The sequence below is a fragment of the Pieris rapae genome, chromosome 4, assembly GCF_905147795.1.
Source record: "Pieris rapae chromosome 4, ilPieRapa1.1, whole genome shotgun sequence".
Lineage (NCBI taxonomy): Eukaryota > Metazoa > Arthropoda > Insecta > Lepidoptera > Pieridae > Pieris > Pieris rapae.
In genome coordinates this window covers 1,697,475-1,719,127 of record NC_059512.1, presented here as the reverse complement: position 1 = coordinate 1,719,127, position 21,653 = coordinate 1,697,475, and the positions used below count along the sequence as shown (strand labels likewise).

The 21,653-nt window shown below is 34.4% G+C and overlaps 3 protein-coding genes across 3 annotated transcripts in view; 2 read left to right on the top strand and 1 right to left on the bottom strand.

The window, feature by feature from the left end:
- The first annotated feature begins 488 nt into the window (after window positions 1-488).
- On the top strand, window positions 489-10,522 carry LOC111001041 (zinc finger protein 568). Its single transcript, XM_022270710.2, has 10 exons — window positions 489-1,081; window positions 1,502-2,753; window positions 3,227-3,448; window positions 4,712-4,884; window positions 6,034-6,193; window positions 7,161-7,354; window positions 7,900-8,000; window positions 8,661-8,771; window positions 9,382-9,536; window positions 9,864-10,522. Exons 1-10 carry the CDS (start codon window positions 750-752, stop codon window positions 10,329-10,331), a joined length of 3,168 nt encoding a protein of 1,055 aa, XP_022126402.2. The 5' UTR covers window positions 489-749; the 3' UTR covers window positions 10,332-10,522.
- Window positions 10,523-16,457: 5,935 nt separating this feature from the next.
- Window positions 16,458-21,653, top strand: part of LOC110995584 (von Willebrand factor A domain-containing protein 8) — a 28,998-nt gene continuing 23,802 nt past the window's right edge. The window contains exons 1-5 of the mRNA XM_045627927.1: window positions 16,458-16,781; window positions 16,982-17,105; window positions 17,551-17,686; window positions 17,901-18,068; window positions 18,801-18,965. Of these exons, the coding sequence (XP_045483883.1) occupies window positions 16,592-16,781; window positions 16,982-17,105; window positions 17,551-17,686; window positions 17,901-18,068; window positions 18,801-18,965 (783 nt within the window). The 5' untranslated portion in view covers window positions 16,458-16,591. The remainder of the gene's footprint in view (window positions 16,782-16,981; window positions 17,106-17,550; window positions 17,687-17,900; window positions 18,069-18,800; window positions 18,966-21,653) is intronic.
- On the bottom strand, window positions 19,380-21,361 carry LOC111001042. Its single transcript, XM_022270712.2, has 2 exons — window positions 21,272-21,361; window positions 19,380-20,495 (listed from the first exon to the last, which is right to left on the bottom strand). Exon 2 carries the CDS (start codon window positions 20,410-20,412, stop codon window positions 19,471-19,473), a length of 942 nt encoding a protein of 313 aa, XP_022126404.2. The 5' UTR covers window positions 20,413-20,495; window positions 21,272-21,361; the 3' UTR covers window positions 19,380-19,470.

Here is a 21,653-nt window from a genome sequence, read left to right as displayed (position 1 = left end):
TAAAAATACCTGGGTTGTGTGTTTGTACTTTAATATTTTTTATGATATACTAGGTAGAATAACTATAAATATATTACATTTTAGTCTGTGTTTAAACATAGACGGTAAACAAGATCAAAGGATTTTCCCCTAGATTTAGGGGTTTCTCAACCGAATTAAGGCTAGAATAGGTGAAAAAAATATTTGGGTTTGTTTAGGCGAAATTTCAAATACACACCAATACAGTTTTTTTGCTTTTGTGTCACGTTCCTGATTTTGGTACCAAATCTGATTTTCAAAAGATTATTCTGAAAATTTTCAACAACGTACTTCTTTATCATTAATTTTAGCTCCCTAACCCAAAACAGAGATGCCAAGTGCCAACTTGGAATTTCCCCCCTCAATATAAGAGAGTCAAGATGTCTTATTAGGTACATTTATACGAGATTTTTATTTTTTGAAACACAACTATACAATTAAGCCTAGAAGCCAACTAAATACAAACTCAGCAACTAAACAAATATTTAAAGTGGATTCTAGAATAGTGAAAAATATTCTGTAGGAGCTGGCATCACTCAATAGAAACAAGAAACATATCCGGCAGCCGGCTAATAAATAAATTAAAAAAAAAAAGAGAAACATAAATGGATAAAAGTTTTTAATATGCATTAAAGTAGTGGCGTATTTTATTAATACCCTTATTTGATGTTATGAGGTTCATTAAAATATATTTGTTTCATAGTGTTATTCACATTTAAAAAGTCACAACTATGTTAGATTCCGATGAATCCGATGATGAGCCACTGTCTGTTTTGGCATCGAAGAAGTTGAATCCAGCTACTATTTTAAACGAAGGGGTATGTGAAGAAGACACTAAGACCGTGCTAATAAAAAATATTGCCTTAAAAACAAAATTAAGCCGTAATTCTTCTGCGACGCCAATTGTTGTGCAGAGACCTTTGGATGTGTGGCTATATTTAAAAGATTTTAATACCACTGGCCCATTTAGTTGTTTATTATGCCCAGATTGGTTTATAAACAGACCAAAAGTTATATTACACTATGTCCTAAATCATAAGAAGGATTTTTGCGGCATATGCAGGTTAGTGCACTAGACATACATATTAGTTTTTCCATGGTTTGATTTTAGACATTGTCAAGAATCAGATAAAGCTGGATAAAATCTAGCTTTATCTCATACTAGACAATGAAAGTAAATAAAGAAATAATATTCAGACAAATAATTGAGTTGATGGTATTTTGATTGATGAATGTATATAGATATATATATTGATGAATTTATATTGATATTTATATATATAGTTGTGACTTCTACCTATTTTGGATGTTACTAATACTGCATGTGCATATTTAAGCATTTATTGGTAATTTATCTATAACATGAGAGATATCATCAACTTCAGAAAATATTATTAAATAAGAGTGAAAGGAACTGGGTACCCTGTATCTATATTCAAACTACTATTGTGTTTTTATCTGTTAATTTAAATTTGATTTCCAGATATTTTGTACCAGATAGACAATCTTGGATAGAACATGAAAAGTTTCATGTCCCTTGGCCTTGTTCACAATGTGTATCATCTTTTCAAAGTGAAGATTTATTGCGTGACCATTTTAGAAGTGAACACAATCTTGTTCACTGTCGACTTTGCCATTTTAGAGTTTCTGCAGATACTAATTATGATGCCCATCTCCTTCAAAAGCATAATGTTACAAATGGGTCAAGTGTTTATGGAACCTTGTGGGAATTGGACCCAGATGATGCTATTTTTTCTTGTGTTCTTTGTTCAAAAACAGAAAATCTCTTGACTGCCTTCTTCAGTCATTATATGGGCTACCATCACTTTACACTGAAATGCCTCGCTAGCTTAGTATCTGGGAAAGACTCACCATTTACTGTAAAAGGTGTAGACATAAGTTCACAATTTCTGGATTCGGAATTAAGTGGTCAAACTAGATATGGCTATGTCGATTTGGAAGCTCCAATGCCACAACAAAATGAAGAGGTAGAAGAAACCCAAATCCAGTTATCTGATCTTGTACCAGAAATAAAAACGGAAACACACAGTGATGATGAAGATATTAAAGTCCTTCAAGAAGCTAGTAAGGAGGAAAACCAAAGTGGAAGCTTAAATGAAAGTCAAAATGAAGAGTGTATTGACTATCGTGGAGAAATAGATTTCGATATTACCTTAACTGAAATTCTCCTATTAGATAATGCTTATTTCGACTATATCTCAAAAGTTTATAAAAATATAGATGAGGGAGTGGTACCTGACTTTTCAAGTGTAGATTATGGTTGCAAATCAGATTTTACCGACTTAGAATGTAAATTATGTAAAGTGATTTTTGAAGATGCACCAACATTTACCATGCACATGACAAAGATGCATTCTGTAAAAACTGAGCAGTTATACTCCTGTAGGGTATGTTTAGCATCATTTGACACAAATTATGCGTTAATAGCACATACTCTTCAAGAGTTGGGTGATTTCGAAGATCTGTGGATATGTCAGTTTTGTGACAAGGAATTTAATAACAGGGAACTGACTAGACAGCATCTAACTGATCATTGGGACCAATTAGAGTTTGAAAACTGCTTTAGCCCACATCTTGGTTTTAAATGCAGACTATGTCCAATGTTATTCTGGAATGAACAAGACAGAGAATTGCACCAGATAAATTCACATTTTGAAAAATATAAAGAAAGTTTTTATAAGTGTGAGGATTGTTCATTAATTTTTGGGGATAAGGTATGTTATGGTATGTTTAAGAAATGTTAGAGCAACAAGTTTTATTTGTCCATTTCTTTAATTTTGACTATGAACATGAAGTTGTACAAATTTAAAAAAAAAACTATAAGCAATGTTAGCTTGTAGTATTAAATTATTATTCACAGTATATTCTTACTTCTAAAGCTAAGTGAATCCTAATGTATATATTAAATTATGTACATTAACAATTGCATTTGAGTAAACACAATCTGACTGACATATAGTTTGTGAGTTAATAGCAAGCAAAAGTGAAAGGCTGGCAAAGCACCCAGTAAAAATGTGTCTTGATTTGTGTGTATGAGTGACTTTTTGTCCTCCATGCTTGTTAAGTATTCTACAAAAATGGCAATTCTATTGATTTAGTTTATGAATATTGTTTGTATAAACCAGTATTTAAAATAAGAAATGGTTTAAGACTGAAGTTTTACTTAAACATGAATGTTTATTTTTAGGTGTGGTTTGTATACCATTACATCCAAAAGCATATTAATGAACAGACCCGAGCGACCTACTTATTGAAATGTTGTTTGTGTTGCCTTGTTATTTCTAATATTGAAGACATGAGGAATCATTTTGAAGAATATCACCCTGAGGCTAAGAAGTTATATTGTTCACTAGACACTTGTGTGTTCCGACCGTTGAGTCAGAAGAAATCTTTAAAGGTTCATGTTAAGGTAAATATTTAGTTAGAGCCACTTATTAACAAGGAGATATATATTACAGTGTATATTTATTATTTCGTAATCCTACAGCATCACGTCCTGTGCAGTAAAGGCAAATTTTTTATTTTTACTATCATTTGCATGTATGTGAGCGAATGAGTGCATTGTGTATGAAAAATGAATGAATTTATTTATTATGTTAAATGCAAATTTACACTGTTAAAAATAAATTTACTTAAATAATATTTTTTATAACATTGTTATTGTATTTTATTTATTTATTATATTTTTATTTCATTAATATAACGAAAATGTATCCTTTACAAAATCAAAAATTAATCAAATTCATTCAAAAATTTCTTCTGTTTTTTGGGTGATTACTTATATAACAAGGTCAACACTTCTCTCTCCATATATCCCCTAACAAAAAATGAGTGCAAGAAGACGGTTACACTGTGGCTATTGGACTTAAACTATGAGGTTACCGAGAATGCTTATCATAACTAAATAGTTGAGCATAAAGTTTGACACAAATTTTATGTAAATTTTAGTAAATAATTATTTGGAGTATAATTGTGCAATATTTTTACGTCAATTATTCAGAACACACACATACACAGACACACATACACAAACACACACATACACAAACACACACGCATACACCATGTGGTTTCCTTATAATTAATATAATTGTCTATTCTTTACATAATATAATCATTTTGTCGATCCGAAGTGGTGGAGGCCTGATGACCTGTAACACAGGTGCACAACCTTTAACAGGCATCAGTCTCACTTAAGCAATAGCAGTGATCCAAATAAGAATGACAATTATTGTATATGTTTTTATATGTTTTTGTTTTTGTGAGAAAATAAATAAATATATTATTATTATTATTATTAATCAATTAAACATTTTGTATATTCTGTTATTTTTTTATAACATTTAATTTGTTAAGTAAAATTAATATTTACCCCACTTCTAGAATGTACTATTGCTCTGGGCTAAATCTATATTTTTTTAAATTCTTTATAGATAGGCTTACAAATTTTGTGAACTTGTTTGCATATGAGGTATTTTATATATGTTTGATTTTACGAGATTGGAATCTACTAGTCTCATTTCGATAAAGATTTTATTTTTGACCTCATATTACAACCATTTTTTCATATTAATCATAATTATTATTCTTAATGATTATTCGATCAGAGTTTCTTGTTTAATCTTCAACTGAATGCATTTTATTAATATAACATTGCTTTATTAATTTTCAGACGGTACATTCAACGAATCGTGATCAGAAACCGAAGGTCTTCAGCTGTCATGTCTGTCAGCGACGATTTCCGAACTCTAGATCCTGCAATACCCATATCACTGCTGCCCATGGCACGGCTGGCAAGTTCAAATGCAAACTGTGCAAAGATATGTTACAGACTGCGGATGAACGGTATGAACTGTTTTTATATTTGTCGATGAGTTCTAAATATAAATATTTAAATTACAAATGGACTTCCGGTTATCTGTCAAACTAAGAGTCGGGGATTTTAAAAAAGGAGTTTTTATATAAACTGAAATATTAATAATAATAGGATTCTAAATTAGAAATCATTGTATGTTTTTCAGTTATTTTCGTTCATTTTAATCGGGTCACGCTTGCCCTGAAGCAATTTGTCTATGGTCTCTGATAACTACTGGTTTATCTCATAAAGTCTGAAAACACCTTTTCATCTTGCTGTAAACGTCTCTAACTGGTGGGAAAAATCGAGAAACATTTCCGTCCACCTACCTTCGCAACAATATTTAAAGTAACACAAAAGCGCTACTTTTGTATTAAAACATTTGGAATTTAATGTTTTACCGATTTTAAACCAAACTATATAGAAAATAATGTTGCTTATATAGAAGTACTAGCCCTATTCCATTCACTAATTTACTTGACATCAGACCTAGAAATATCCCGATTTTATTTTTTCCGTAAAGTCATTAAGTAAAATTAATATTTAATATTGAAAATATGCAATTGATTGACATTTAATATTTTACAGATTTTAAATCAAATCATAGAAAAAAATCTATCGCTAGTACCCACACTAGGGAAGCCCTGTGTTTTATTTTATTTATTTTATTTTCACATTTAGGTACAAAAACAGAAAACAGATTGATTACATACATAAAATTATTACACACTAAACAACATTTAAAAATCTGACTTGCAATTATATCTGTATACAGCATTTACACTAAATATCAACTAAACAACATACACATATCAAACCGAATTACAAAAAAAAATAAAAGAAAAAATATATATATACATAGGGGCCATAAATATATATATAAACGGCGAACGTCACGCTGCCCTATACCCCCCCTCCCCCTTGTCACATCTTGTCACACTCGGCCAGACCCCTCCCCCCCCCCCTTTGTATGCGAACGTAGTTTATGAACGGCCCCATACACACACACACATGTATATATACATATACATTAATCAATTAGGTTTAAGTTAAGTTGTGGGTAACTAGAAAACAATTATTCCATGGTACATGTTTAAAACAGTTAAAATCTACTGCTTATTTTAAATCGTAATTTTCAGGAAACTCCATTACCTACTTCGGCACCCCGGTCGTCATCCTTTCGAATGCTCGGAGTGCGGGAAGTCTTTCCAATACAAATCATCGTTGTACATGCACAAGCAGGACCACCAACCTAACAAGCAAAGTTACACGTGTGATTATTGCGGGAAAATATTTGCCGTATGTATAACTTACGATTTTTTATAAACTCAGCCATAGACAACACATGTAGAGTAATATCGTCTATGGACGCTCAAATTGACTGAAGCCTCTCAAAGGCGGGCATTTTAATTATGTTCACTGGTTTCTCGAACGAAACTTTATGTGTATGTTTATTTACTGGTTTTTATTCAGAACCCTAAAGCTAACATAAATTATTAATTTAAAGAAAACACTTTCTCTTTATTAAAAACTTAAACATAATTTTTAATTTATCTGACGTTTCGCGGGCTTTACAGCGTGCGTGACGCGTAGAAAAAGTTATATTATTTTATAATTATATTATATGTATTTTTTCTCCGGAGTTGATATCTAGATGGTTTATATTAATACATAGCTTCAATCCGTTGAAAAAGTGTTTTATTTAAATGTGTTAAAGTTATGTTAATAAAAGACAATACTATAAATAAATATTAAGAAACAATTATATTAAAGATATAGCCAAAGACGAAATACCTAATATTAAAAAAATGATTCAAAATGTAAACGAAAGAAAAAATAAACAATTAAATTTATTCAACACATTTTACTTAAGTCGGCTGTGTTGTGTGTAAATAGTAAATATGTATTAGTACATATACATATTTACTATTTACAATAAAATAATTAATAATTATGGCTAGTTATAGGTAAGATTTTAAGAACAATAGATATTTGATTTTCAATAGATATTGGAGTCTGACTTTCAATCCTAGCCTCATTATTATGAATATTATTAATCATAAGTTCCTGAACAACATGCTTTAAAAACATAAGAAAATATGTAAGATCGATAAATTACAATCAAAAACACCTTAATCAAATTTGAAGTAAATAATACTGTTGCTGAAATAGTTGAACTATTCCATTCACTAACTGGCGTCCCTTGATATCAGACTCAGAAATATCTATATTTTATCTTTTCCGTAAAATCTTTTACGAATTGCAGAAGAAAGACTCGTTCCGCGAGCACGTACAAATACACGAAGGCCCGCGTCACGCGTGCTCGTACTGTCCGATGCGGTTCGTGCAACGCTCGAACATGTTGCGTCACGAGCGACGTCACACGGGCGAGAGGCCGTATACGTGCCCGCATTGCCCTAAGACTTTCGCCGATAAGGGGGCGTGTACGTCACATTCCAGGTTAGTATTGAACCGGACAAGGAACATATGAAACGATTTTGGGTGGGGGTACCCTCTTCCATTGGGTGACGTAATATTTGAACGCCTAAGGTAAAAATGGTCATTTAGTTCTTTAAAGTAAAGCGTCTAAACATGATTGGATGGTGCAACAACTTTTTCTGTACAAAATGTATATGGACAGGAGGCTCACTTGATGCCCATGGACAATTGAGAAGGCGTTGCCTGCTTTTTAAAAATTGGTACGCTCATTTCTTGAAGGACCCTATGTCGTATTGGTTTGGAAATTCATCGTGTGAAAACCGGAATTTCTACCAAAAATCGCTTTCAGGCACATACCTCCTTCTTTATTACAGGATTTTATAGATAAAAATGAAAAAAATAATAAAAGCTTTCACCTAAGAGTATGGGAGTTTTTATGTTTCCTTCATAATTTCTAAGTGAGTTATTATGCCTTTAAAAGCCTTAAACAATAGAGAAGTTTTCTTGGTCGCTGAAGTGTGTTTAAATTAAGGTAATTATTTTTTAAAGCTGATTTTTTTTTTCAGAACACATTCAAAGGATAGATCTTACGTTTGCCTATATTGTGGCCAAACATTCCTACAAAAGTCCAAACTCACCTATCACATAAGGAGACATACTGGAGAAAGTAAGTACCTGGAGTTTCTAGCAAAGTTCAGGAGTTTCTTAAAACAATTTGTATTAAAATCTGGGCGATTAAAAAGAGTGGCGGAAAGTTTCTTGCCAGTTCTTCTTGCCCGCTCTACTTGCCTTGCGAACTTGTAGTAAATGTAAATTTAAAATTAATTTAATTTTCTTTGACGTTCATAAGTGTACTTGTTTACCTAGATGAATAAAGATATTTTGATTTGATTGGATTTGAATAGTTGAACATGATTTAATACTTGGAAATAATTTAACTGACGATAATTATTTATTTATACTCTGTCTATGTCTAATATTCGATTTTTTATTAAAGCTTTAAAAGCTACAGGCAATGGTAAATCGTCACAAACCAGACAACTAAATGGCTATATTCCAAATTTTTCTTAATTAGTGTATATATTTATTATTTGTACATAGATTTGTCACGTGACAAGAAAAGTATTTATTTCCATTAAATCACGGGTCACGCTAAAGCAACTTGTCTATGGTTCCTACTACACACTATTTTTTTTTTAAATTTAATTACGCCAACTGTCAGGAGTTAAATGATTGACATTGCCAGAATGCTCGCAAGTGTGTAGCCGGGCTTTCAAGAATCACATGCCATTAAAATTAATTAAGCTATGTTTATTTTATTTTATAGATTTGGAGACATGCACAGTTTGCTCAAAGTTGTTCACTAGTGCTTGTTCACTTCGTGAGCACATGAAGACTCATGCGGCGAAAAATATTAAAGTCAAATGCCTCGTATGTGGTAAGATAATATTTTTTATTTTATTTTATGTCATATCATCAGTTAAATCGTAAGATTTTTAAGATTATAATAATAATTTAAAGATTAATAAACAAAAAATAATCAAAAATTATTATTATTATATATTATCTGTATATATAAAGTTCTTGATTTTAATAAATTTTCAATTTTTTCACGTAAACAATAAAATATATTCTGTTACAAAGAAAATATTTGTCCAATCTATATACATTAATTGGAATTTTAGTTAGGTATATATTACTTAGAAAGCTGTGTTGGCCTAGTGGCTTCAGCGTGCGACTCTCATACCTGAGGTCGTAGGTTCAATCCCCGGCTGTGCACCAATGGAGTTTCTTTCTATGTCCGCATTTAACATTTGCTCGAACGGTGAAGGAAGACATCGTGAGGAAACCGACATGTCTTAGACCCAAAAAGACGACGGCGTGTGTCAGGCACTGGTGGCTGATCAACTACTTGCCTATTAGATTTAAAATGATTATGAAACAGATTCAGAAATCTGCGGTCAAGACCTAAAGAGGTTGTAGTGCCACTGATTTTTTTAAATATGTACTACACTTCTAAATAAATATTTAAAAAAATCTTTTTCCAGATAAAAAATACCATGATGAGCGATATATGTTACGTCATATGCGTACAATACACGGTAACAGACAATTGACATGTCCCCTTTGCCCCAAACTGGTGTCGAGTATGGCAGCACTGCGGTACCACGTTTTGACACATAGCAACCTTAATACATTTAATGTAAGTGTTTATTAAATTCTATATAAAATATAGTTTGTATTGACAATATACAAACACATAGATAAATTCTTCTATAATAAAAAAAAAATAGTATATTGTAATATTTAACGTGGATACAAGTCTATTAGCCAAATTCTTTGTAACAGTCTGTGGAGAGAGAGTCAAGGTGGCTATGAGAACTAATATAATTTATTTACAAAAGTTTAATTTTGTCATGATATATCATATATTTTATCAGATTGATTACAGAACTATGTTGGTGTAACAGTGTTAAACATAAAATATCTGCCTGAAATCTCAAAAGCCATAAAAAAAATATTTTTTCAGTGTAAATGCTGCAAGAAGTCATATATGGTCCGACGCACTATTGTGAAGCACCTTCGCAAACGTCACGGTTTAAATGCCGCCGAAGTCAACATAAAGGAGTATTATTCAAAATTGGAGCCCAGACAATGCAATCTGAAGATAGATGAGACTACTATGACCAGAATTTTTGGACCTCCGAAGAAAGAGTCTCCAAATGTGGTTGGAGACTTTGTAACATTCACAAAGAGACTGAAATTAGCCGAGAATCTCGATCAAAATACTGATGATACTGAAGAAGCAGATCAGATGTCAGAAGAGGAGAAGGAGCCAGAGAAAGAGACTGAAACTGAAACTCCAAAAGAGAAACCACATTTCACGCAAGTGGTGTGTAAGGAAGAGGTGGTTGATCCGGAATATGATCTGGAACCCACTGATTTTGTTAGTGTTAAGATTGAACCAGTCGAGGAAGAACCTCAAGAGAATAATTAGAATTTAAATATTAGAAGAAAATACGTTTTTAGAAATTGCACATAAGTAGGTTTAATCATGTACATCTGTACTACATATGAGTATTACCATTGATGTATATCAAATATTAAGTTATTAAAATTATTATTTTGTTTGTTGTCAGAACTACTGTATAAAAATTCATATACATAGTAAGTTAAAAAATAGAGATATATATGTATGTGAAAAATAGTTTTTTTTATTTATCCTTAATAAATTATTGTGTTAACATTTTTATTTCTTACAATCTCTATAAATAGAGTTTCACTCTGTTTACAATTATCAAATTATTGATGTGCCTCCGGAAAACATACAGCATTGTATATTGAAGAAGCAATGTATGCTTCCTACCCCTAAGGACCTTAAAAAAATATAATGACATAGTAAAGGTCCTTACCTCTAGCTTGTTATATCCTACCATACCCAAGACAAACAAAGTTGGATAGATTAGGGTACATTCCATACAACCTCATGTAAATGTATCTCGTAAATTTATTTTAAATACGCTCTACCATTTGAGAATTTTTTTCGTCAAAAAAACCAATAGGTGACATTTTAGCACGGGGTAATTGGAATTCTTCAAACAAGTTATTTAATTATTACTGCCGCGAGATAGACTCCCGTACAGAAGACTGCAGTTCTTTCTTTAATACATTTGCATTATCGTAAATATAGAAATACCTTATTATGATTATAGCAAGTTTATATTATTATGTTAATTGTAAATCTCAATCAAAATAGTTGTATTTGTACCGTAAGCAAGCATATATTGTATTTAAGAGGAACTATTTCACTCGGTATGTATCGCACTTCATGGCTAAGTATACATTGCTTCTTCTATATACAATACAAAGTATAATATGACTATTATACTTGATTTCCTTTCATAAATGAATTGTTTTTTATTATGCCTTTTAATCGTACTTAAGATCCGCTACGAAGCACGTAAAGTTTTTGCATGAGTTCCGCTTTAAGCCGGCCTCAAAAAGTTAAAAGTAACCTTTTGAAAAGTAGTGTTGCTTTGCTTGAATAAATCTTTAAAAAAAAATGTACTTTTTAAACACAATCAACACACTTTTTGTAATTGATCATCAATTGTCATTAATCTGCATAAATACATTTCTGTCCAATATTTTATTGCTAATGCTTGTAGCGTATCGTAGATACGCACTAAAAATGTACATACTGTTTGGTGAAGTAGTTTCTATACGATTATGATATATGTGTCAACATAAATACAGGACACTAAGAAAAGAAGAAAAGAGACGTCACTCAGAACAGACTTTTAAGATGAGTGAACATGTATTTTTCCTATGAGCCTTTCTATAAGAATATAAATTAATTACCGTTGTTTGTGAAGAAATATATACATTTAACAAAGATAAAAATGGGTTGTGATTTATAAACATATAGAACATCCCATAAATGGTGACCCCGACGTGATCTTTTTTCCGACGTGATCTTTTTTCCGACGTGATGCATAAATGGTGACCCCGACGTGATCATAAATTTTTTTTCGGAAGTGAATTTTCCGACATGATGAACAACGAAGAGCTCGTATCCCAAGTGGAAACTTTAAAACTACAAGTTTCGAACTTAGCACAGCCATCAACAATAGGGGCTGTTAATGTCAAACTTCCAAGCTTTTGGGCAGATAAGCCAAAAGTGTGGTTCGCCCAAGCCGAGGCGCAATTCGAAATTGCTGGCATTCATCAAGATTACACGAAATATGGCTACATCTTGTCTATGCTGGATACCAGGATTGCCGAAGAAGTGGAGGATGTTATTACTAACCCACCTGCAGAGGGGCGTTATTTACATTTAAAAACCGAGCTTATTAAAAAGCTTTCTGTTTCCAGGGCCCAACAAGTAAGACAACTTTTAAGTAGCGAACATCTAGGAGATAGAAAACCATCCTTGTTTCTTCGTCATCTACGTTCCCTGGCTGGGGACGCAATGGGAGATGAAACAATTTTGAGGGAATTGTGGATGCGGAGACTTCCTCAAGAAGTTCAACGAATTCTAATTGCACAAAAAGATCTTGCATTAGATAAGGTAGCAGAAATAGCCGATGCTATTGTTGAGAATTCTTCTCCGGGTCCTACATCTGTCCACGCAGTTGGTATCAGCCGATCTGTTACAGACTCACCATCTGAGCTCTCAAAATTATTAAAGTCTATTGAACAATTAACAAAAACTGTTGAAGAGCTTGCAACCAGGAATGCTAGATCTCGTTCTCGAGGCCCTCCTCAACATCGCTCCAGATCTTCTTCTGGTACCAAACTATGTTGGTATCATGGAAGGTTTTCTGAAAATGCCAGGAAATGTATTGCTCCATGCTCTTGGACCGCTAGGAACAACCAGGGAAACGCACAGAGCAATCAGTAGAGGCGGCATCTGATTGTGCAATCCACGGCCGCCGACTCTTCGTGGTTGATTCCAGGACAGGACATCGATTTTTAATTGATACTGGTTCTGACATTAGTTGTTTCCCGCGCAGTTTGCTCAAGGGCCACTATAGCTCCACGAACTTTGATGTACGCGCCGCCAATGATAGTGCAATTAAAACTTACGGTACCAATCCCATGCGATTAAATATAGGTTTACGCCGGGACTTTATTTGGCATTTTGTTATAGCCGATGTAAGCACGCCGATTATTGGTTCCGATTTTTTAGCTCACTACAACCTTATGCCAGATTGCCACAACCGCCGCATTATAGATGGTAGTACTAATCTAATAGCACCTGCTACTATCTCTCACGTGGATCAGGCGAGCATCAAGACAATTGTCGCTAAATCGCCATTCAGTACGATCCTGCAGGAGTTTCCGGATATTACTCGTCTTCCTGGACTCCCAAGACTGGTAAAACATTCCACACAGCACCATATAGTCACGACCGAGGGCCCCCCAGTTTCATGTCGACCACGAAGACTAGCACCGCAAAAACTCTTAGCAGCTAAGAAAGAGTTTGAAGAAATGGTATCCTGTGGTACAGCTCGACCTTCAAACAGCCCCTGGGCGTCACCACTTCACATGGCGCGAAAAGGGCAGAACGGGTGGCGACCTTGTGGCGATTTTCGTGCTTTAAATGCCAGGACTATTCCGGACCGCTATCCCGTCCGCCACATTGCCGATTTTAGTCAGAACCTTATAGGATCGTCTATTTACAGCAAAATCGATTTGGTCAAGGCTTACCAGCAAATTCCAGTTCATGAGGGTGATATCTGCAAAACAGCGATTACTACTCCTTTTGGAATGTTCGAGTTTCCCTTTATGACATTTGGTCTACGGAATGCTGGACAGACTTTTCAGCGTTTTATGGACGAAGTTGTGCAAGGTTTTAATTTCTGTTACGCTTACATTGATGATGTTTTGGTCTTTTCCAAAACTCCTGAGGAGCATGCTGAGCACCTTCGCTCATTGTTCCGAAGATTCTCAGAATATGGCGTCGTCGTTAATTCATCGAAGTGCATATTTGGTGCCGAGGAGGTAATTTTTTTAGGATTTCTCATCTCTAAAGATGGCACTCGCCCACCTCTAGACAAAATTGAAGCTTTGCGGAATTATCCTCTTCCTAAAACAGTCGAAGGCCTCCGTAGGTTTCTCGGAATGGTCAATTTTTTTCGACGATTTCTGCCACAAGCGGCTGAATTCCAAGCGCCTCTAATTAACGTTTTGGCAGAAACAAATTTAAAAGGCGCTAAACCAGTGCCATGGACGCCAGAATTAGAACTAGCTTTTAAACGATGCAAAGATCATCTTGCGACAGCTACTCTATTGGCTCATCCTGTAGTTGACGCACCTTTAGGACTGTTTACAGATGCATCTTCAAGTCACGTAGGTGCATGTCTTAAGCAGCTGGTTGGAGATAATTGGCAGCCACTCGCTTTCTTTAGCAAGAAATTAACAACACAACAGTCAGTTTGGCCAGCATTTCACCGTGAACTGCTTGGTGTGTATGAAGCGATCCAACATTTTCGACATATTCTTGAAGCACAACATGCCACCATTTATACGGATCATAAGCCGTTGATTTATGCATTTTCCCAGCGCCGAGAAAAACTTTCCCCGGTACAACTCAATCAGCTTTCGTTTATTTCTCAATTCACTACTGATATCAGACATGTAAATGGAAAAGAAAATGTAGTTGCTGACGCGATGTCACGCATAGAGGCAATATCGATTGAACAAGATTTTGAAGCTCTTTTAAAGTCCCAAGAGTCTGATCCAGAGCTGTCTACCATCTTAGTTTCAACTGACTCAGGTCTTCAACTTTCTAAGGTAAATATTCCTGGAACACATATCTCTATTATTTGTGATGTCTCAACTGGGAAAACGCGTCCCTATTTAACACCTCCATTTCGCCGCGCTGTTTTTGACAAGTTTCATAATTTGAGTCATCCCGGCGTTAGAGCAACCACTACGCTAGTAACCGATCGATACGTATGGCCATCAGTTAGAAAGGACTGCAGAGAGTGGACTCGTTCATGCATGGCATGTCAGCGCAGTAAAATTACGCGACACGTATCGGCGCCGACAGGAGAGTTTAAGTTGCCGTCTGGTCGATTTTTGCATGTGCACATTGACATCGTTGGACCTCTACCTGTCAGTAACGGGTACCGTTACCTCCTCACAGCTATAGATAGAGTGACCAGATGGCCTGAAGCTTGGCCTATGCATTCAATCACCGCTGAGGAAGTAGCTGAAACGTTCACCCGTGAATGGATTCCACGCTTCGGTGTCCCAGCTGTTTTGACAACCGACCAGGGCACGCAGTTCGAGTCGGATCTTTTCCATCGTCTGATGTTAAGGTTTGCCACAAGGCGTAAAAGAACCACTTCTTATCATCCCTGCGCAAACGGCATGATTGAGCGAGTTCATCGGCAACTTAAAGCCGCCCTAACTTGTCACGATGACACGTGGACTAGAGCGTTACCATTGGTATTGCTGGGTATGCGGTCAGCACTTAAGGAAGACCTGAATTGCTCAGTTGCAGAAATGACATATGGAGAACCATTACGTCTACCAGGACAACTCCTTGTCCCAGATGAACAGCCAACTTTAGCAATGGAAAACCCGGCTGATTTCGTTGTACGTCTTCGACGGAAAATGGCTGAAGTACAACCAACACCAGCATCGCGACATGGCAACAAACGACCCTTCGTATTTAAAGAGCTACCTGGAGCGACGCACATATTTTTGCGTGACGATACCGTCAGACGTCCTCTGCAGCCACCATACACAGGTCCATTTAAAGTATTAAAGTACGCCACTGATGGTAAAACTTTGAATATCGATTTAAAGGGGAAGGACATCACTGTAAGTGTCGAACGCGTTAAACCAGCGTTCGTCGAGCAGTTTGCCTTTCCTTCAGCTCGCACACCTGGTCCTGCACCCGCTGGCCCTGAACCGCCGTCATTACTTTCGCCTACTGTGGAAAATATTCCTCCCATTTCTGCCCCTAATCCTGTGGTTACCAGGTCAGGCAGAAGGGTTAGATTTAAGACTAGATTAGATTTATAATGCTCTAGTATTTCTTTGTAATGTAAAATTTTTTGTTGTGTAGGTAATATTTTAAGTACCTTTTATTTTATTGTTACATACTATCATTTGTCTACTTAGCTTTTCTGTCTCCGTAGGGGGGTGATGTAGCGTATCGTAGATACGCACTAAAAATGTACATACTGTTTGGTGAAGTAGTTTCTATACGATTATGATATATGTGTCAACATAAATACAGGACACTAAGAAAAGAAGAAAAGAGACGTCACTCAGAACAGACTTTTAAGATGAGTGAACATGTATTTTTCCTATGAGCCTTTCTATAAGAATATAAATTAATTACCGTTGTTTGTGAAGAAATATATACATTTAACAAAGATAAAAATGGGTTGTGATTTATAAACATATAGAACATCCCATATGCTTAAATATTAATATCTAGTATTAGGAGTCAACAACCTTTATGTATTCTCGTAAGGAATAAATTTATATTATTAATTTGTCCGTTAACATTTCTAGATTAGATATAGCGCGCAAAATATATTCGCAAAACTGTTGATTTGTCATAAGTAGTTGTCAGTTGTCATACAAAAAGTAAACTTTGGACTGCGGAAATGTTTTTATCAATAAATTAATAAATATCTAACTCATAATTACCTATCTCACAAGTTTAAATCATGTGAGAAAAGAAATTAATAGAAATTCTTACTATAATATTTTCGGAATTTCAATTTAAAAATGGTATTTAATCCGGCAGTTACTGTGCGAAGAATAGATGTTTTGATTCGTATATTAAATGGTCGTAAAACACATAAATTGCAACCAAATTTTGTGCGCGCTTACTCGGACGAAGGAAAGGTGACTATAGGAAATGTTAGTAAAGAGATTAGATCGCCTAAAAAAATAGAATATGTACCTAGGAAGTATTGTAAGTATCGCATGTTTGGGTACCAAACATCTGTTATTATTAAACTTATTTTCAATTTTAAGTTTAATTAAATCATTCCCCTAATCTCTGATACTTGTTAGACTATAAATTTTTTGGAAACTTAATCCATTTCTGTTTTCATGTTTCACTAAACCTGACTTTTATATTAGTTAAAATAATATTGCTGTGATTGATTACAGTGACTGTAGAGAGTTCTGAATTAAGAAATCTATCACAAAGTGCTCTTCGGAACCTAAGATGGATGATGCAAAAAGATTTACTTGGTCAAGACATGTTTCTTTTGGGACGACCTGGACCAAGCAGGTAAGAAAGTTTCAGGCGGTCTAAATTTATAATAATGACACTCTACATACATCATCTTTAGATGGTTGCCATATCATCTTATGATAGTAACCATAACAATTGAAATCTTGTGTTGCTGTAGAGTACAGTCAAAATCTGTTATAACAACATCGAAGGGACTACTCATTTGGTCATAAAAACCAATAATGGTAACAGCAGATGATGTTGTTATTAACTACATATTGAATTCAGCGGGGCCCTGGATTTTTGTTAATATTTAATAACCGTTATGTTCTAAAATCTAAATTATGTAAAAATTTCACAAGATACTCAACTTTGCACTATAAAAATGTTGATATAAAAGTTTGAGAAATTATGAAATTTCTTAATCTTTGAGCTTTGAATCGCTTATAATAAAATTATCAATGGAATTGTGAGAGGTTTTAATGTAATTGTTTATATCTAGACGAAAAGTAGCTCTGCAGTACTTGGAGTTAACACAGAGAGAGTTGGAATATGTGGCTCTCTCTCGAGACACCACAGAAGCTGATCTGAAACAAAGAAGGGAAATTCAAAATTCAACTGCTAAATATTTTGATCAGGTAGTTATTAATACAAATTCTTCCTTTTAATTTAGTATTTAATTTTTCCCTACACACAATAAAAATATGTTTTTACAGAAACCAAACCCTGGATTTATACAGTAAACTCACTAAGTATATTTTTTATAAGCTGAACTGAGCTATAAAGTTGGCTAATTATTTAGATGTTATGGGGTACTTCACATTATTGAATATATATTGTTTTCCTCATCAGAGTGCAGTCCGTGCAGCTACAGAAGGAAGAATTCTTGTTATAGAAGGCATAGAGAAAGCTGAACGAAATGTGTTGCCAGTCTTAAATAATTTGTTAGAAAACAGAGAAATGCATCTTGAGGATGGCAGGTTTTTAATACCATCGTCAAGATATGATAAATTACTAGAGGTAAGTATTTTTAATAAATTGGGGTAAATGTTTGTGTTATGTTTGCATTAGTTTAGTAGTATGTGGGTGTAATTTTTCTGTTTCTAGTATGTATTGCTCCCTAGCTCATTAAAGTATTTGATTATTGTGAAATGGACTTTAATTACAGATAATAATAATATAAGCCATTATTTAGACAAGAATTATACTTAAGCTAGAATAAATCTTGTCTGTTTTTTTTTTTTGTTGGCGAAGGCCTCCTCCTATTGCCACAATAGATTTCTGACCTGGGCAGTTTGAGTCCATGTGCCCATGGTTGTCCCATGGTTCCTATTTGATCAACCCACTTTAGGAATGGTCTACCCCTATTTCTCTTCATGTGACCTTTGTACCAATGCTTGACTTGCCCCATTTTGACGGCCCTCTGATTGTTTCTCTTGTAACCTTTATACCAATGTATTAATGACTTGATCTATTTTGACTGTCCTCTGATAATATGCACAGCCCACTTCCATTTTAGTTTTTTAATCGTAATAATACCCGATAATAGTACCCTCCAATTTTTTTTTATCATACAATCAGTCTTTGCGACTATAAGTAGATTCGTTAAGTGCTTTTTTATATATATTTTGTATATATGAATAAGCCATTCAACATAAAAAAAACAATTAATCTTGATTCTTAGCTAAACAAAAACCTACAAAAAAAATTGATTGTAACAAAAACTTATCTAATGTTATTTATGTTACATAGGAGCATGGACCTGAAGAAATATCAAAATGGCGTTTAGTTCGAGTTGATGAAAACTTTAGAGTTATTGCCTTGGGGCTTCCGGTGCCTCGGTATACAGGGCAACCACTTGATCCTCCACTCAGGTCAAGATTTCAGGGAAGAGATGTTGCTACAGTTGGGTTTGGGGTAAGTAGAGCTTTTTGTGTAATTTAACATAATCACAAAAGATTATTTGTGTTGCCTGGAAGAGATACCTTAAAACTGTTGGACTATGCAATATTATCTTTTTGTTTGAATCTTGAAAAATAGGTTTTATGTAATAACTAAAGAAGGTAAAGAATGAATTAGTGAATGTTGGTTTGGAATGTAAATTAAATGTATATAAAAATAACTATGTTAAACAAATCTGCTAAATCATACTTAAATACACAAATAACTAGTTTTCAGTACTTGTTATGTAATATGTACTTCCCTGAATTTTACCTTGTGATAAATAATTTTAGTAGGTATATAATTGATTAAAACTGCGAAAAAGTAAATACATTATATTGCAAAAAACATTTAAATCTTGAACATTGATATTAGATAACAATGCGCGAAGTTGAATATTTTATATCTACTAATATACAAAATTGAATGAAAAAGTGGCAAATTACATTTATATGAAAAATTGGAAAATTTCTGTGTCTCACTAAAGTTTCTGTGAAAGTAGACTTTGCGTTCTGCTTGTTATCATCGAATCATTACGCTTTGGAAGAGCTTCGGGCATGAATATATGTACTTGTTTTTTGACTTTTCCAATATCCGGTATTAATTTTTTACTAACCAACTCGGCATACTGTTTCTCTACTGCATTTCTCTCGGTCGCCACTTTAAGTCGAGTTTCGGCGATGTTTGCCTTCACGTCTTTAACCTTTCTCTCCCTCACTTTGGCATCCTGTCGCGTTTTCGCATTTCGTGACTGGCGTGCGTAGTTCTCGATCGTATTTGTTGTCACGTAAATATCGTGTCGATCGATTGGGCCACTTTTTTGCTCTGTATGCTTCGATTCTCTCGCTTTTAAATCCGCTGATGTTTTCGATTTGATTAAATTACGTTTTTGGATTTCGGGCCAACTGTGACGTGGCTGAGCCATTCGTTCAACGCTGTCGTCTTTTAGGAGTTCAACTTTTCCCGCTAAATCCAGCCATTGTAGAACTCTGTCACACAGTTCGGTGTCTTCTTTGACGTCGGTTCTCGCTGTGCGGTTACTTCTTATAGCTTTCATATTATCGAATGGAGCTGTATCGGCTTCGGTTAACGGTTGTGGTATTGGATTTCTTAGCTCGTCTTCGGGATCATCCACGTCTGATAGATGTAGATTTTCTACAGTAGATTCATCCACATTTCTTTCGTTTGTGACGATTAGCTGCAATTTTCTCAAGCAGTCTTCTAGCTCGTCGTTGGTCGGACTGAGTCGGGAGTGTCGTGATGTTGTATGCTTCTGCGTGCTGGCTGTTGAATAAGGCCTTCGCTTTGCGCTCAATCTGAGGTAGCAGGGATCGTCGTGGGTTAGTATCGCGTGGCGGAAACCGTCAACCCACACAGTCCTAATGTACATAGGTCGCTGAGACGCTTGCCAGAGCGCTGGCATATTACACCGCCCGGCATTAACAGCATCTATACACGCGATACTGAAGAAGTGAACCAATTTCTATTGGATACATTGATTTGTTCCTGTGAATTTGAGATGCATAGTAAGTTTAAATTAGTATTGTCTTTTAACATAACTTTTACACATTTAAAGAAAATACTTTTTTAACGAATTGAAGCTATGTGTTATTATATATAAACTTATAATTATTTTACATAATTTTAAATTTTCTCCTACGTTTCGCGGGCTTTACAGCGTGCGTGGTCACGGTGACTGAAGACAAAGGGTGTGGAATGTCAAAAAGTATTACAGCTATAGAAAAACTTATATTATCTGTAATATTTCCACGGATTTCTGCAAAACCCCTTCATCTTTTAGTCGATATCAATGCCGGGGAAATAAATACAGATAATATAGCTTTGTCTTCAGTCCCCGTGACAACGCACGCTATAAAGTACGCGAAACGTCTGGAAAAATTTAAAATTATCTAAAATATAAGTTTATAATAATACATGGATTCAATCCGTTAAACAGTGTGTTCTTTAAATAAGTTTCAATTAATAAATTTCAGGCGGGAACCTGTCTGCAAAATAATGAACTCAGCAACGACCTCGTTTACATTGTGGTATTTCAGTTGGAGGTTTTAATGAGGGAAACGGGTCTAATTGATTGCCGCCTGTTGCTTTTACGATTAATTGATATGAACAACGTGACAATGCATTGCGTTTCAACCTTTACTCAATTGGGGGATTGGAATTTTTTGTAATGTAACTTAATGTAATGAGATTTTTTCATTTGGTTTTTTTTTTGGTTTCAAAGTATTGCAAGAACTAAGCGGTTTTTATAAAAAATAACTTACAGTTAACAAAGGCATGTATCCTATAATTTTTGTTAGCATTTTTTATATATTGTCTTTTGAAAATATTAACTCGTGTTTTCTAGTTTCGCGGTGAGTAGAGAGAGTTCTTTTATAAAACGACTGTATGGAACTCCTTGTGGTATGTAACTGATCGTTGTGCCCTGCCTGGGTTTGTCGTAAACATTCACGTAAAGTTTATGGTACAGTGAGACCTAGCTAAAAAATTTGATTTTTCAAAAATTTGTTCTTAAAACAATGTAAACTTGAAAAGTAAATTTTAAATGTGTAAAACGTGGGACTAACATCTGTATATTAATATATACATTAATAAGCTACCAAATAATTATCTATTTATAAATAAGTAATAAGTTCAGAAAATAAA

Bases quoted from the DNA above. Each gene is read 5' to 3' on its own strand.
- LOC111001041 (XM_022270710.2), top strand. From the start codon at position 750: ATGTTAGATTCCGATGAATCCGATGATGAGCCACTGTCTGTTTTGGCA. The intron at 4,885-6,033 runs GTATGAACTGTT...CGTAATTTTCAG, and splicing joins TTACAGACTGCGGATGAACG to GAAACTCCATTACCTACTTC. The intron at 9,537-9,863 runs GTAAGTGTTTAT...ATATTTTTTCAG, and splicing joins GCAACCTTAATACATTTAAT to TGTAAATGCTGCAAGAAGTC.
- LOC111001042 (XM_022270712.2), bottom strand. From the start codon at position 20,412: ATGCCAGCGCTCTGGCAAGCGTCTCAGCGACCTATGTACATTAGGACT.